At 45.1% G+C, this 17,332-nt stretch overlaps 1 protein-coding gene across 5 annotated transcripts in view; it reads left to right on the forward strand.

Annotated features, from left to right (window-relative positions):
• Positions 1-17,332, forward strand: part of wdfy3 (WD repeat and FYVE domain containing 3) — a 260,816-nt gene that overhangs the window by 133,696 nt on the left and 109,788 nt on the right. For all 5 annotated transcript variants that reach the window (XM_071352080.1, XM_071352078.1, XM_071352076.1 and 2 more), the window contains 3 exons: positions 9,950-10,050; positions 14,466-14,684; positions 16,988-17,169. In XM_071352080.1, coding sequence (XP_071208181.1) covers positions 9,950-10,050; positions 14,466-14,684; positions 16,988-17,169 — 502 coding nt within the window. The remainder of the gene's footprint in view (positions 1-9,949; positions 10,051-14,465; positions 14,685-16,987; positions 17,170-17,332) is intronic.

A 17,332-nucleotide genomic window follows, 5' to 3' on the forward strand; every position in this document is an offset into this window, starting at 1 on the left:
CTCTCTGTTACAGCAGGGGGGTTATTTATGTCAGGAACACCTGTCTGTTACAGCAGGGAGGTTATTTATGTCAGGAACACCTGTCTGTTACAGCAGGGAGGTTATTTATGTCAGGAACACCTGTCTGTTACAGCAGGGAGGATATTTATGTCAGGAACACCTGTCTGTTACAGCAGGGAGGTTATTTATGTCAGGAACACCTGTCTGTTACAGCAGGGGGGTTATTTATGTCAGGAACAACTCTATGTTACAGCAGGGGGGTTATTTATGTCAGGAACACCTCTCTGTTACAGCAGGGGGGTTATTTATGTCAGGAACACCTGTCTGTTACAGCAGGGAGGTTATTTATGTCAGGAACACCTGTCTGTTACAGCAGGGGGGTTATTTATGTCAGGAACACCTCTATGTTACAGCAGGGGGGATATTTATGTCAGGAACACCTGTCTGTTACAGCAGGGGGGTTATTTATGTCAGGAACACCTGTCTGTTACAGCAGGGAGGTTATTTATGTCAGGAACACCTCTATGTTACAGCAGGGGGGTTATTTATGTCAGGAACACCTGTCTGTTACAGCAGGGAGGATATTTATGTCAGGAACACCTCTCTGTTACAGCAGGGGGGTTATTTATGTCAGGAACACCTCTCTGTTACAGCAGGAAGGTTATTTATGTCAGGAACACCTGTCTGTCACAGCAGGGGGGTTATTTATGTCAGGAACACCTGTCTGTTACAGCAGGGAGGTTATTTATGTCAGGAACACCTGTCTGTCACAGCAGGGGGGTTATTTATGTCAGGAACACCTGTCTGTTACAGCAGGGGGGTTATTTATGTCAGGAACACCTGTCTGTTACAGCAGGGAGGTTATTTATGTCAGGAACACCTCTCTGTTACAGCAGGGAGGTTATTTATGTCAGGAACACCTGTCTGTTACAGCAGGGAGGTTATTTATGTCAGGAACACCTGTCTGTTACAGCAGGGGGGTTATTTATGTCAGGAACACCTGTCTGTTACAGCAGGGAGGTTATTTATGTCAGGAACACCTGTCTGTTACAGCAGGGAGGTTATTTATGTCAGGAACACCTGTCTGTTACAGCAGGGGGGTTATTTATGTCAGGAACACCTCTCTGTTACAGCAGGGGGGATATTTATGTCAGGAACACCTCTATGTTACAGCAGGGGGGTTATTTATGTCAGGAACACCTCTCTGTTACAGCAGGGGGGTTATTTATGTCAGGAACACCTCTCTGTTACAGCAGGGGGGTTATTTATGTCAGGAACACCTCTCTGTTACAGCAGGGGGGTTATTTATGTCAGGAACACCTGTCTGTTACAGCAGGGAGGTTATTTATGTCAGGAACACCTGTCTGTTACAGCAGGGAGGTTATTTATGTCAGGAACACCTGTCTGTTACAGCAGGGGGGTTATTTATGTCAGGAACACCTCTCTGTTACAGCAGGGGGGTTATTTATGTCAGGAACACCTCTATGTTACAGCAGGGGGGTTATTTATGTCAGGAACACCTGTCTGTTACAGCAGGGAGGTTATTTATGTCAGGAACACCTCTCTGTTACAGCAGGGGGGTTATTTATGTCAGGAACACCTCTCTGTTACAGCAGGGGGGTTATTTATGTCAGGAACACCTGTCTGTTACAGCAGGGAGGTTATTTATGTCAGGAACACCTGTCTGTTACAGCAGGGAGGTTATTTATGTCAGGAACACCTGTCTGTTACAGCAGGGAGGATATTTATGTCAGGAACACCTGTCTGTTACAGCAGGGAGGTTATTTATGTCAGGAACACCTGTCTGTTACAGCAGGGGGGTTATTTATGTCAGGAACAACTCTATGTTACAGCAGGGGGGTTATTTATGTCAGGAACACCTCTCTGTTACAGCAGGGGGGTTATTTATGTCAGGAACACCTGTCTGTTACAGCAGGGAGGTTATTTATGTCAGGAACACCTGTCTGTTACAGCAGGGGGGTTATTTATGTCAGGAACACCTCTATGTTACAGCAGGGGGGATATTTATGTCAGGAACACCTGTCTGTTACAGCAGGGGGGTTATTTATGTCAGGAACACCTGTCTGTTACAGCAGGGAGGTTATTTATGTCAGGAACACCTCTATGTTACAGCAGGGGGGTTATTTATGTCAGGAACACCTGTCTGTTACAGCAGGGAGGATATTTATGTCAGGAACACCTCTCTGTTACAGCAGGGGGGTTATTTATGTCAGGAACACCTCTCTGTTACAGCAGGGAGGTTATTTATGTCAGGAACACCTGTCTGTCACAGCAGGGGGGTTATTTATGTCAGGAACACCTGTCTGTTACAGCAGGGAGGTTATTTATGTCAGGAACACCTGTCTGTCACAGCAGGGGGGTTATTTATGTCAGGAACACCTGTCTGTTACAGCAGGGGGGTTATTTATGTCAGGAACACCTGTCTGTTACAGCAGGGAGGTTATTTATGTCAGGAACACCTCTCTGTTACAGCAGGGAGGTTATTTATGTCAGGAACACCTGTCTGTTACAGCAGGGAGGTTATTTATGTCAGGAACACCTGTCTGTTACAGCAGGGGGGTTATTTATGTCAGGAACACCTGTCTGTTACAGCAGGGAGGTTATTTATGTCAGGAACACCTGTCTGTTACAGCAGGGAGGTTATTTATGTCAGGAACACCTGTCTGTTACAGCAGGGGGGTTATTTATGTCAGGAACACCTCTCTGTTACAGCAGGGGGGATATTTATGTCAGGAACACCTCTCTGTTACAGCAGGGAGGTTATTTATGTCAGGAACACCTCTCTGTTACAGCAGGGAGGTTATTTATGTCAGGAACACCTCTCTGTTACAGCAGGGAGGATATTCTCCCTCTCCTTTCTTTCATGCTGTTGAAATGTGCATAAAAATGGGTCAATACGGGCAATTCCTTTGACATCATGGCTTAGTTTTTATTCTGACATGCACTGTCAATTGTGGGACCTTTATATAGACAGGTGTGTACCTTTTCAAATCATGTCCAATCAGTTGAATTTACCACAGGTTGGACTCCAATAAAATGTAACAATAGAAACAGGATGCACCTGAGCTGAATTTCGAGTCTCATAGCAAAGGGTCTGAATACTTATAAGTTATTTCTGTTTTTAATTGTTTATTAATTTGGAAACATGTTTAAAAACCTGTTTTCACTTTGTCATTATGTAGTATTATGTGTAGATTTATGAGGACATTTTTTATTTATTTAATCCATTTTAGAACAAGGCTGTAACGTAACAACATGTGGAAAAAGTCAAAGGGGTCTGAATACTTTCCGAATGCACTGTCGTTCCTACATGATAGAGTGCTTGCTTTGTTTTCCAACTGATCTTGTGTCCTTTCGGTCATCCTGTGAACCCTGGTGTTTCTTGCTGCTCGCTATTATTGTTATTGTTATTATTGTTGTTGTTATTGTTGTTATTATTATTGTTGTTGTTATTATTACTGGTGTTATTATTGTTGTTATTATTATTACTATTATTATTATTGGTGTTATTATTGTTGTTATTATTATTATTATGATTATTATTGTTGTTATTGGTATTATTATTGTTATTGTTGTTATTATTACTGTTGTTATTATTGTTGTTATTATTATTATTGTTATTATTACTATTATTATTATTGGTGTTGATATTGTTGTTATTATTATTATTATGATTATTATTGTTGTTATTGGTATTATTATTGTTATTATGATTATTATTGTTGTTATTGGTATTATTATTGTTATTATTATTGTTATTATGATTATTATAGTTGTTATTGGTATTATTATTATTGTTATTATTGTTATTGTTGTTATTATTATTATTATGATTATTATTGTTATTATTATTGTTATTGTTGTTATTATTGTTGTTGTTATTATTGTTATTTTTATTATAATTGTTATAATAATTTATTTCTATGGTTAAAGTCATCCAGTCCAACCCCATCTCCATCCCCCTGTGCCCAGCTGTGTCAGAATAGTACATGTTGTCTCTGGAAGCACACAGGCAGGAGGCACTGGCCCACTTTTGTTCAACACAAATGCACACGAGACTATACTATCCACACCGCACCCCGTCCCCTCTACCCCATCTGTCACTATGAAATATTAATACCCCAGCCCCTATTAAGACCCATCCCTCTTCTACACACACACACACAGCTGGCTCATGTAGGGATAGTTCGGGGGCAGCTGGTAGGTGGGTACTAAATGGTTGGGGCGTCATTAACTGGTCTGTCACAACGCACCCGGGACCAGTCGGTGTGTGTAAATGGGGAGTACAAACTCGTGTGTGTGTGTGTGTGTGTGTGTGTGTGTGTGTGTGTGTGTGTGTGTGTGTGTGTGTGTGTGTGTGTGTGTGTGTGTGTGTGTGTGTGTGTGTGTGTGTGTGTGTGTGTGTGTGTATTCAAGACACTGTTGTTTCTGTAGATAGGATAGCGATGGTTATTAGCAAACCACAGAGGAGGGAGGGGCCTCATTTAGAAACCGTGCGTCTACCATAAGCCGCCTCCAATGTCGTTTTAGAGAATTTGGCAGTCCGGCTTCTTCACCTGCTGGATCGTCTGAGACCAGCTACCCAAACAGTTGATGAAACTGTGGGTTTGCTGTCAGAAACTGTCAGAATCCGTATCAGGGAAGCTCATCAGCGTGCCCGTCGTCCTCACCAGGGTCTTGACCTGACTGCAGTTCGGCGTCGTGACCGACTTCAGTGGGCAAATGCACACCTTCAAATGACCACTGGCACGCTGGAGAAGTGTGCTTTTCACAGATGATTCCCGGTTTCAACTGTACCTGGCAGATGGCAGACGGCGTGTATGGCGTCGTGTAGGTGAACGGTTTGCTGATGTCAACGTTGTGAACAGAGTGCCCCGTGGTGGCGGTGGAGTTATGGTATGGGCAGGCATAATCTACGGACAACGAACACCATTGCATTTTATCGTTGGCGATTTGAATGCACAGAGATACCGTGATGATCCCGAGGCCCATTGTTGTACCATTCATCTGCCGCCATCACCTCATGTTTCAGCATGATAATGCACGGCCCCATGTCACAAGGATCTACACAATTCCTGGAAGATGAAAATGTCCCAGTTCTTTCATGGCCTGCATACTCACCAGACTTGTCACCCAATGAGCATGTTTGGGATGCTCTGGATCGACGTGTACGACAGCTTGTTCCAGTTCCCGCCAATATCCATCAACTTCGCAAAGCCATTAAATAGAAGTGGGACAACAGCCTGATCAACTCTATGTGAAGGAGATGTGTTGTGCTGCATGAGGCAAATGGTGGTCACACCAGATACTGACTGGTTTTCTGATCCACACCTCTGCCTTTCTTTAAGCGATCTATGACCAACAGATGCATGTAAAAATCCATAGATTAGGGCCTAATGAATGTATCCTTATATGAACGGTAACTTACCTTATTTATTTTGGTTCAATGTAGTTTATCCGTGCGTTTAAAAAAAATAAAAATAATTATAAATAGGCATCTATTTCCTAGGCTAATATTTATTTAATTTCCATGATCATTGCGTAATATATTCCTCACCCTTTCTGTGATGGTTTCAAACAGCAACTTGGGATACTGTTAATCCCGTCTCCCGTTTAGTTGGACCCACTTCACAGTAGTAAATACATTAATGCTATTTCACAGTATTTTTACTCCCTTTGCGGATCCTGAGCGCGTAGTTTATTAACGGTGGGAACAGACTGTTGTAGGATACTTCCGTAGCTTACGTCTGAATACGGTAATTTAAAATATCTCGAGTAGACTTATTTCATTTAGAAACATAATACATATTTTCAGAACCATTTTGCAGAATAAATGTCTCACCTTGTCTGGCCATGACATGTTCGTATTCACAAAGTAGCCGTAGCCTACAAAAAAAATGCACATGTGGATCTCTCATTTAATCGGGTCTATTAGATAGGATATTATATGAAGTATTATGTTCTATGCATCAGAAAGGAGGTGTGATTTATAACAGAGTGAATTTACAGACAGTTGATCTTTTACATTGTCGTGTGTCAGTAGACAATGTTTTTAGTGCTTCATATACATTTGAGGAAAAAGTCCAAGCAAAAACATTAAGGACCTATTCAATTCAAAACAATATTTTTTTACAGGTCCACAGCAATTTGCAGGTCCCCCGCAAAGACGTTTGATCACGTTCGCCACATTGCTGTTTCCTTTAGAGAACTGCCTGAGTCCAATACACCCAAAGAATACAGCAAATAAGAGTGTTATTGTCACCTTAAAAGGTGAATGATGGGTTGTTTTTTCAGTTTTAATGCTCATTCATGCATACACAGTTTCAGGACAGGTCTGACTATAACGGGGGAACATGTGTGGCATCAAGTTTAAAAATCAACATTTTTTTTTACATATGTTGTCTTTAAAAAAAAAATTATAATGGCGCACGTAAATATTTTGTGTGAAACTTACATGTAAACCGTGTAAAACACGGTTATAAATGAGCTCCTGGTATTTTGTGTTTTCCAATTCCATTAATGCTCTTTTAATACTTATAGTTTTATACTTTTACTTCGTCAGAACAGAACGCTGCTTTTCATGTTTAGGTTTAATGTTAAGCTAATGTTTTTACATTCGGCCTACAATTTGACACCGTTCCTTTCATTCTTCCTGAAGATTTGTCAGAAGGTAGACCAGAAATCCCCAAAGTGGGTATTCAGGGTGAAGACGACAACAACAATGTTGAGAGAGAAAAAGAACAGGGGATGGGCAACTTGGACGGGGGTGAGGGCTACAAAAAAGGGGGGTTCTGCAGTGGCTTGTGGGTCGGCGCACCCACATCCACACATGCAGTCAGAGACGGCCCTAGCCTAAGAGACATTTTGTTGAGGGGGACAAAAACATTTCAGTGGCCTCCCTCTTGACAGCGGAGAGAAAAAAATACTTTTAGGGTTATTTTCCTGCAATTCTACACATTTTGCCATTTTGCCACGGAGAGAAAATGGTGCCGTTTTAAAGCAAGAGTTTATTTGTTTGTTTGAGTTTGCATTTCTAAAGCTAGTCTACAAAACCCGCGGGTTGCCAGTTGTCCATCCCTGAGCTAGCTGATGTGCGGTTGAGAGAAAATACCAACTAGCCGACGGCTAGGAATCTACTTTACGCACGTGTACTTAGAAGCTCCTGTCATTGTCTTGTAACGTCAGTGATTTACTGTGAAGAAAAGAGTTATGTCTCCTCACTTTTATTTTCTGTCTCATACCAGCGGTCTGTAATAAAGCTGTAGGAGTTGTGAAGTAAACACTGAGCAGACATGACGGCTCTTTTTGTTTTGGTCTAGACTCCTGTTGGATGTACTTACTGTAAAACTAAATCAAGGGTGGAACTGGGAGCAAATTCATTTTGACGTGTAAAAAACATGTTTTGTTGTTGTTGTTTTTTAGATTTAAGTATTTTACTTTGGTGGTTTCCCACAGTGACTTTTTTTCCATTTCCATACCTGCTTATAATGATAGTTAAAACAGCCCCTTCATAATGCTCCCTCTAGATTATATCTCTAGGTGTCTGTTCCTGTCCAGTCTGGCCCCTTCATAATGCTCCCTCTAGATTATATCTCTAGGTGTCTGTTCCTGTCCAGTCTGACCCCTTCATAATGCTCCCTCTAGATTATATCTCTAGGTGTCTGTTCCTGTCCAGTCTGGCCCCTTCATAATGCTCCCTCTAGATTATATCTCTAGGTGTCTGTTCCTGTCCAGTCTGACCCCTTCATAATGCTCCCTCTAGATTATATCTCTAGGTGTCTGTTCCTGTCCAGTCTGACCCCTTCATAATGCTCCCTCTAGATTATATCTCTAGGTGTCTGTTCCTGTCCAGTCTGACCCCTTCATAATGCTCCCTCTAGATTATATCTCTAGGTGTCTGTTCCTGTCCAGTCTGACCCCTTCATAATGCTCCCTCTAGATTATATCTCTAGGTGTCTGTTCCTGTCCAGTCTGGCCCCTTCATAATGCTCCCTCTAGATTATATCTCTAGGTGTCTGTTCCTGTCCAGTCTGACCCCTTCATAATGCTCCCTCTATATCTCTAGGTGTCTGTTCCTGTCCAGTCTGGCCCCTTCATAATGCTCCCTCTATATTTCTAGGTGTCTGTTCCTGTCCAGTCTGGCCCCTTCATAATGCTCCCTCTATATCTCTAGGTGTCTGTTCCTGTCCAGTCTGGCCCCTTCATAATGCTCCCTCTAGATTATATCTCTAGGTGTCTGTTCCTGTCCAGTCTGGCCCCTTCATAATGCTCCCTCTAGATTATATCTCTAGGTGTCTGTTCCTGTCCAGTCTGGCCCCTTCATAATGCTCCCTCTAGATTATATCTCTAGGTGTCTGTTCCTGTCCAGTCTGACCCCTTCATAATGCTCCCTCTAGATTATATCTCTAGGTGTCTGTTCCTGTCCAGTCTGACCCCTTCATAATGCTCCCTCTAGATTATATATTAAACTGAGTGGACAAAACATTAAGTACGCCTGCCCTCTGCTTGACATAGACTGACCAGGTGAAAGCTATGATCCCTTATTGATGTCACTCCACATCAATCAGTGTAGATGAAGGGGAGGAGACGGGTTAAAGAAGGATTTTTTTAAGCCTTTGACACAATTGAGACATGGATTGTGTATGTGTGCCATTCAGAGGGTGAAAGGGCAAGACACAATATTTAAGTGCCTTTGAACGGGGTATGGTAGTAGGTGCCAGGCGCACCGGTTTGTGTCAAGAAATGCAACACTGCTGGGGTTTTTCACGCTTTACAATTTCCCATGTTTATCAAGAATGGTCCACCACCCAAAGGACATCCAGCCAACTTGACACGACTGTGGGTTGTCAAGGTTGTCAATTGTCAATAATTGGAGTCAACATGGGCCAGCATCCCTGTGGAACGCTTTCGACACCTTGTAGAGTCCATGTCCTGATGAATTGAGGCTGTTTTTTTATTTATTTATTTTTATTTAACCTTTATTTAACGAGGCAAGCCAGTTCAGAACAAATTCTTATTTACAATGACGGCCTGTTCTGAGGGCAAAATATTAGGAAGGTGTTCTTAATGGTTTTACCCTCAGTGTACTGTGTATCAGATTATATTAGATATAGTAATTTAATGTACTGTGTATCAGATTATATTAGATATAGTAATTGAATGTACTGTGTATCAGATTATATTAGATATAGTAATTGAATGTACCGTGTATCAGATTATATTAGATATAGTAATTTAATGTACTGTGTATCAGATTATATTAGATATAGTAATTGAATGTACCGTGTATCAGATTATATTAGATATAGTAATTTAATGTACTGTGTATCAGATTATATTAGATATAGTAATTTAATGTACTGTGTATCAGATTATATTAGATATAGTAATTTAATGTACTGTGTATCCGATTATATTAGATATAGTAATTTAATGTACTGTGTATCAGATTATATTAGATATAGTAATTTAATGTACTGTGTATCAGATTATATTAGATATAGTAATTTAATGTACCGTGTATCAGATTATATTAGATATAGTAATTTAATGTACCGTGTATCAGATTATATTAGATATAGTAATTTAATGTACTGTGTATTAGATTATATTAGATATAGTAATATAATGTACTGTGTATCAGATTATATTAGTTATAGTAATTTAATGTACTGTGTATCAGATTATATTAGATATAGTAATTTAATGTACTGAGTATCAGATTATATTAGATATAGTAATTTAATGTACTGTGTATCAGATTATATTAGATATAGTAATATAATGTACTGTGTATTAGATTATATTAGATATAGTAATTTAATGTACTGTGTATTAGATTATATTAGATATAGTAATTTAATGTACCGTGTATCAGATTATATTAGATATAGTAATATAATGTACTGTATATTCCTCCTGTCTCTAGGTGTCTGTTCCAGCCAAGCCTGGCTCCTCACAACGCTCCCTCTAACAATGCCAACACAGGAGGAGTCAGCGATGGAGCCGTGGTCTCTGGGATTGGAGCAGGTCAGTATCACTACAACCTAAACTTAGCCTAGGTTACCTCCTCTAGCTAGCAGGTCAGTATCACTACAACCTAAACTTAGCCTAGGTTACCTCCTCTAGCTAGCAGGTCAGTATCTTAGCCTAGGTTACATCCCCTAGCTAGCAGGTCAGTATCACTACAACCTAAACTTAGCCTAGGTTACATCCTCTAGCTAGCAGGTCAGTATCTTAGCCTAGGTTACATCCCCTAGCTAGCAGGTCAGTATCACTACAACCTAAACTTAGCCTAGGTTACATCCCCTAGCTAGCAGGTCAGTATCACTACAACCTAAACTTAGCCTAGGTTACCTCCTCTAGCTAGCAGGTCAGTATCACTACAACCTAAATTTAGCCTAGTCTTCATCCCCTAGCTAGCAGGTCAGTATCACTACAACCTAAACTTAGCCTAGGTTACATCCCCTAGCTAGCAGGTCAGTATCACTACAACCTAAACTTAGCCTAGGTTACCTCCTCTAGCTAGCAGGTCAGTATCACTACAACCTAAACTTAGCCTAGGTTACATCCCCTAGCTAGCAGGTCAGTATCACTACAACCTAAACTTAGCCTAGGTTACCTCCTCTAGCTAGCAGGTCAGTATCTTGCCTAGGTTACATCCCCTAGCTAGCAGGTCAGTATCACTACAACCTAAACTTAGCCTAGGTTACATCCTCTAGCTAGCAGGTCAGTATCTTAGCCTAGGTTACATCCCCTAGCTAGCAGGTCAGTATCACTACAACCTAAACTTAGCCTAGGTTACATCCCCTAGCTAGCAGGTCAGTATCACTACAACCTAAACTTAGCCTAGGTTACCTCCTCTAGCTAGCAGGTCAGTATCACCTAAATTTAGCCTAGTCTTCATCCCCTAGCTAGCAGGTCAGTATCACTACATCCTAAACTTAGCCTAGGTTACATCCCCTAGCTAGCAGGTCAGTATCACTACAACCTAAACTTAGCCTAGGTTACCTCCTCTAGCTAGCAGGTCAGTATCACTACAACCTAAACTTAGCCTAGGTTACCTCCTCTAGCTACCAGGTCAGTATCACCACACAGGTATTCATTTACATCCCATAGTTAGCCCCCTCCCCATCCTCCTCCTCCCTCTTCCTCCTTTCTCCTCTAATTTCCTCTCCTCTGGTCAATGGGATTGGAGCAGATCAGTATTACTACAAAGCTATTAGTGGTCAGTATCACAACAAGCCTAATCTTAAACTACCATCCCCAAGCTAGCCTCCAACCCAAATCATAGTTACATCCCCTAGCCAGCGGGTCAGTATCACAACAAGTCTAATCTTAAACTACCATCCCCGAGCTAGCCTCCAACCCAAATCATAGTTTCACGACACACATAAACAAAGTCTGCATCGCCTACAAAGGGAATCCCAAACGTGAGCTGCCAAGTGATGTGAGCCTACCAGACAGGCTAAATGCCTTTAATGCTTTCTTCGAGGAAAGCAACACTGAAGCATGCATGAGAGCACCAGCTGTCCTGAACGACTGTGTGATCACACTTTTTGTAGCCGATGTGAGCAAGACCTTTAAACAGGTCAACATTCACAAGGCCGCGGAGCCAGACGGATTATCAGAGCATGCACAGACCAACTGGCAAGTGTCTTCACTGACATTTTCAACCTCGCCCTGACTGAGTCTGTAATAGCTACATGTTTCAAGCAGACCACCATAGTCCCTGTGCCCAAGAAAGAGAAGGTAGCCTGCCTAAATGACTACCTAACCGTAGCACTCATGTCGGTAGCCATGAAGTGCTTTGAAAGGCTGGTCATGGCTCACATCAACACCATCATCCCAGACCCACTCCAATTCATATACCGCCCCAGCAGATCCACAGATGATGCAATCTCAATTGCACTCCACACTGCCCTTTCTCACCTGGACAAAAGGAACACCTATGTGAGAATGCTGTTCATTGACTACAGCTCACAACACCATAGAGCCCGCAAAGCTCATCACTAAGCTAAGGACCCTGGGACATGGAGGCTCCTCAGGGGTGCGTGCTTAGTCCCCTCCAGTACTCTCTGTTCACCCACGACTGCGTGGCCAAGCACAACTTCAACAACATCATTAAGTTTGCTGATGATACAACGGTAGTAGTGATCACCGACAACGATGAGACAGCCTATAGGGAGGAGAGTTTCAAGTTCCTTGGTTCCAACAAACTATCATGGTCCAAACACACAAGGACAGTCGTGAAGAGGGCCCAACAACGTTTTTTTCCCCCTCAGGAGACTGAAAAGATTTGGCATGTGTCCCCAGTTCCTCAAAAAGTTATACTATTGCACCATCGAGAGCATCCTGACCAGTTGCATCACCGCCTGGTATGGCAACTGCTCGGCCTCCGACCGCAAGGCACTACAGAGGGCATTGCATATGGCCCAGTACATCACTGGTGCCAAGATTCCTGCCATCCAGAACCTCTATACCAGGCGGTGTCAGAGGAAGACCCTAAAAAGGGTCAAAGACTCCAGTCACCCAAGTCTCAGACTGTTCTCTCTGCCCCCGCCCGGCAAGCGGTACCGGAGCCCCAAGTCTAGGTCCAAAAGGCTCCTTAACAGCTTCTACCCCCAAGCCATAAGACTAGTGAACAATTAATCAAATGACCACCCGGACAATTTGCATTGACCCGGTAAGGTCTACACTTGTTGCATTCCGTACATGTGACAAATAAAATTTGATTTGATTTAGTTTCCAAATGAAAATGTCCCAGTTCTTCCATGGCCTGCATACTCACCAGACATGTCACCCATTGAGCATGTTTGGGATGCTCTGGATTGTCATTTATGACAGCGTGTTCCAGTTCCCGGCAATATCCAGCAACTTCACAGTCATTGAAGAGGAGTGGGACAACATTCCACAGGTCACAATCAACAGCCTGATCAACTCTATGTGAAGGAGATGTGTCACGCTGCATGAGGCAAATGGTGGTCACACCAGATACTGACTGGTTTTCTGATCCACTCCATTACTTTCTGTTTAAGGTATCTGTGACCAACAGATGCATATCTGTATTCCCAGTCATGTGAAATCCATAGATTAGGACCTAATCATTTATTTCTAGTGAATGATTTCCTCATATGAACTGTATCTCTGTAACGTTGTTAAAATTTTTGCATATTGGCGTTTATATTTTTTGTTCAGTGTAGTAGTATGACATCATCAGGGCTAGTTCATTCATCGAACCAGTCTGGTTCCTCCCAATCTGCCCGTTAACCCAACCAGGCCCCTGTTGTCCCGATCATATACTCCACGGACCTAAACAAATAGTCAATGATAGAGGGTAATACGTCATTATTGATCTACAGACCCAGACGCTAAAGCAGACATCCAGAGGATAGACACAGCTCAGCCTCCTCTCCCTTCTCCATCTCTCTCCTATCCTCTCTCTCCTCTCTCCCTTCTCCCTCTCTCTCCTATCCTCTCTCTTCTCTCCCTTCTCCATCTCTCTCCTATCCTCTCTCTCCCTTCTCCATCTCTCTCATATCCTCTCTCTCCCTTCCTCATCTCTCTCCTATCCTCTCTCTCCCTTCTCCCTCTCTCTCCTCTCTCCCTTCTCCATCTCTCTCCCTCTCTCTCCTCTCCCTTCTCCATCTCTCTCCCTCTCTCTCCTCTCCCTTCTCCCTCTCTCTCCTATCCTCTCTCTCCTCTCTCCCTTCTCCCTCTCTCTCCTATCCTCTCTCTCCTCTCTCCCTTCTCCCTCTCTCTCATATCCTCTCTCCCTTCTCCCTTCTCTCTCTCTCTCTCCTATCCTCTCTCTCCTCTCTCCCTTCTCCCTCTCTCTCCTCTCTCCCTTCTCCCTCTCTCTCCTCTCTCCCTTCTCCCTCTCTCTCCCTCTCTCTCCTCTCTCCCTTCTCCATCTCTCTCCCTCTCTCTCCTCTCTCCCTTCTCCCTCTCTCTCCTATCCTCTCTCTCCTATCCTCTCTCTTCTCTCCCTTCTCCATCTCTCTCCTATCCTCTATCTCCCTTCTCCATCTCTCTCATATCCTCTCTCTCCCTTCCTCATCTCTCTCCTATCCTCTCTCTCCCTTCTCCCTCTCTCTCCTCTCTCCCTTCTCCCTCTCTCTCCCTCTCTCTCCTCTCTCCCTTCTCCATCTCTCTCCCTCTCTCTCCTCTCTCCCTTCTCCATCTCTCTCCCTCTCTCTCCTCTCTCCCTTCTCCCTCTCTCTCCTATCCTCTCTCCCTTCTCCATCTCTCTCCCTCTCTCTCTTCTCCCTCTTGCCCCTCTCTCCTCTCCCTCTTTCCTCTCTCCTCTCTCCCTCTCTCCTCTCTCCTCTCTCTGTCTCCCTCTCATCCTCATGTATGAAGTATGCTGTTATCATTGGCTCATTAATTGAACCAGCTCTCTCTCTCTCTCTCTCCCTCCCCCTCCTCCCCCTCCCTCCCTGTAGGAGAGCGTCTGTTCCCCCCTCCGTCTGGTCTAAGCTACTCTACGTGGTTCTGTGTGGAGAGGTTCAGCACTGCCCCCCACACCCACCCGGTCCGTCTGCTGACGGTGGTCCGACGTGCCACCTCGTCAGAACAACACTATATCTGTCTGGCCGTGGTTCTGTCTGCTAAAGACCGGTCCCTGACGGTGTCTACCAAGGAGGAACTGCTGCAGAGCTACGGTACACACGCACACACACACACACACACGCACACACACACACACGCACACACACACACACGCACACATACACACACACACACACACATACACATACACACACACACACACAGGAAAACACACTCATACATGCAGGTGTACACACACACACACACATATACACGCACGCACGCACGCACACACACACACACGCAGGAAAACACACTCATACATACAGGTGTACACACACACACACACACACACACACACACACACACACACACACACACACACACACATACACACACAAGGACGCAGGAAAACACACTCATACATACAGGTGTACACACACACACACACACAAGGACACAGGAAAACACACTCATACATACAGGTGTACACGCGCACCCTTTACCCAAACTGAAATATTGTTCCTGGTTAACCTGGTTTAGAGGTTTGTAAACCAGATGAATAATCGAGTACAGGAATCACTCCCTTCCTCAGATTAACATCTCTACATAATTCACACAGTCTCTGTAAATAATTTAGTGAAAAAACATCCACACACACACACTGTTATATTCTGACGTTGCTCTCAACTCTACACACCAATACTGTCCTCCCTCTACCACACGGACCCAACCCTCATACCACAAACACACAACGTTTTTACAACGTTCACACAACATTGTCTTTTCCTTTCACAGTGAATGACTTCCTACCCAATCTCAACCTTACGTAAACACTGATGTTTTATCATGTGATCCTTGGAACAACATCTCCCCCTCATTCCCTCTTCCACAGTGGATGACTTCAGTGAGGAGTCTTCTCCCTCTACACCTACTCTCTCCCTCCTCTCCCCCTCCTCTACCCCTCCCCCTCATCTACCCCTCCTCTCTCTCTCCTCTCCATCTCCTCTCTCTCCCCCTCCATCTCCTCTCTCTCCCCCTCCTCCCCCTCCTCTCTCCCCCTTCCTCCCCCTCGCCTCTCCCCCTTCCTCCCCCTACTCTACCCCTCCGCTCTCCCTCCTCCCCCTCCTCACCCTCTCCTCTCCCCCGCATCTCTCCCTCATCCCCCTCCTCTCTCTCCTCTCTCCCTCCTCTCTCCCTCCTCTCTCCCTCCTCTACCCTTCCTCTCTCCTGCCTCTCTCCCTCCTCTACCCCTCCTCCCCCTCCTCTCTCTCCTCTCTCCCCCTCCACCCCCCCTCCACCCCTCCACCCCCCCCTCCACCCCTCCTCTACCTCTCCCCCCTCCTCTCTCCCCCTCCTCTCTCCCTCCTCTACACCTCCTCTCTTCCTTCTCCGCCTCCTTTCTCCCTCCTCTCTCCCTCCCCCCTCCTCTCTCTCTCCCCCTCCTCTCTCTCTCCTCTCCCCCTCCTCTCTCCCCCCTCTCCCCCTCCCCTCTCCCTCCTCTACCCCTCCTCCCCTTCCTCCACCTCCTCTCGCTCTCCTCTCTCTCTCCTCTACCTCCTCTCCCCCTCCTCTCCCTCCTCCCCCTCCTCTCTCCCTCTCCCCCTCCTCTACCCCTCCTCTACCCCGCCTCTCCCTCCTCCCCCTCCTCTCTCCTCTCTCCCTCCTCTCTCCTTCCTCTCTCCTTCCTCTCTCCCTCCTCTCCCCCTCTCCCCCTCCTCTACCCCTCCTCTACCCCGCCTCTCCCTCCTCTCCCTCCTCCCCCTCCTCTCTCTCTCCTCTCCCTCCTCTCTCACTCCTCTCTCCCTCCTCTCTCACTCCTCTCTCACTCCTCTCTCCCTCCTCTCTCCTTCCTCTCTCCCTACTCTACCCCGCCTCCCCCTCCTCTCTCCCTCCTCTCTCCCTCCTCTCTCCTTCCTCTCTCCCTACTCTACCCCTCCTTCCCCTCCTCTCGCTCTCCTCTACCCCTCCTCTCGCCTTCCTCTCTCCCCCTCCACCCCTCCTCTCTCCCCCTCCACCCCTCCCCTCCCCCCTCCTCTCTCCCCCCTTCTCTCCCTCTCCCCTCCTCTCCCCCTCCTCTCCCTCCTCTCTCCCTCCTCTACCCCTCCTCTACCCCTTCTCTCCCTCCTCTCCCCCTCATACACATATACAACCATAACCAACATCACCAAAACACTCTTCCAACCAGGGATGGAAATGAAGCTATCCCAAGGCTAGTACTAAATTGTGGCTAACTTACCAGCCGACTAGTGAAATGTCATGTCACAGATTTGAGTCAGAACTGTAGTCTACCAGTCAGCCTTGTGCCCCCAAAATCCTCAAGTTCCAGCACTGCTTCAAACCCTTATGAAAAACATGTTTTACAACATTGTTAACTTTACTATGCCCCCCCCCCCACCCCGACCCCCACCAACAGTGGATGATTTCAGCGAGGAGTCTTCGTTCTTTGAGGTTCTGCCGTGCTGCGCCAGGTTCCGCTGCGGAGAGCTGATCGGAGAGGGCCAGTGGCACCACCTGCTGTTAGTCATGAGTAAAGGCATGTTGAAGAACAGCATGGCCACGCTTTACATCGACGGACAACTGTTCCAAACCACCAAGGTAGGGCGTGTGTGTGTGTGTGAGAGCGTGTGTTTGTGTGTGTGTGTGTGAGAGCGTGTGTTTGTGTGTGTGTGTGTGTGTGTGTAAGAGCGTGTGTTTGTGTGTGTGAGAGCGTGTGTTTGTGTGTGTGAGAGCGTGTGTTTGTGTGTGTGAGAGCGTGTGT

Source organism: Salvelinus alpinus, chromosome 19, assembly GCF_045679555.1.
Source record: "Salvelinus alpinus chromosome 19, SLU_Salpinus.1, whole genome shotgun sequence".
NCBI classification, from domain to species: Eukaryota; Metazoa; Chordata; class Actinopteri; order Salmoniformes; family Salmonidae; genus Salvelinus; species Salvelinus alpinus.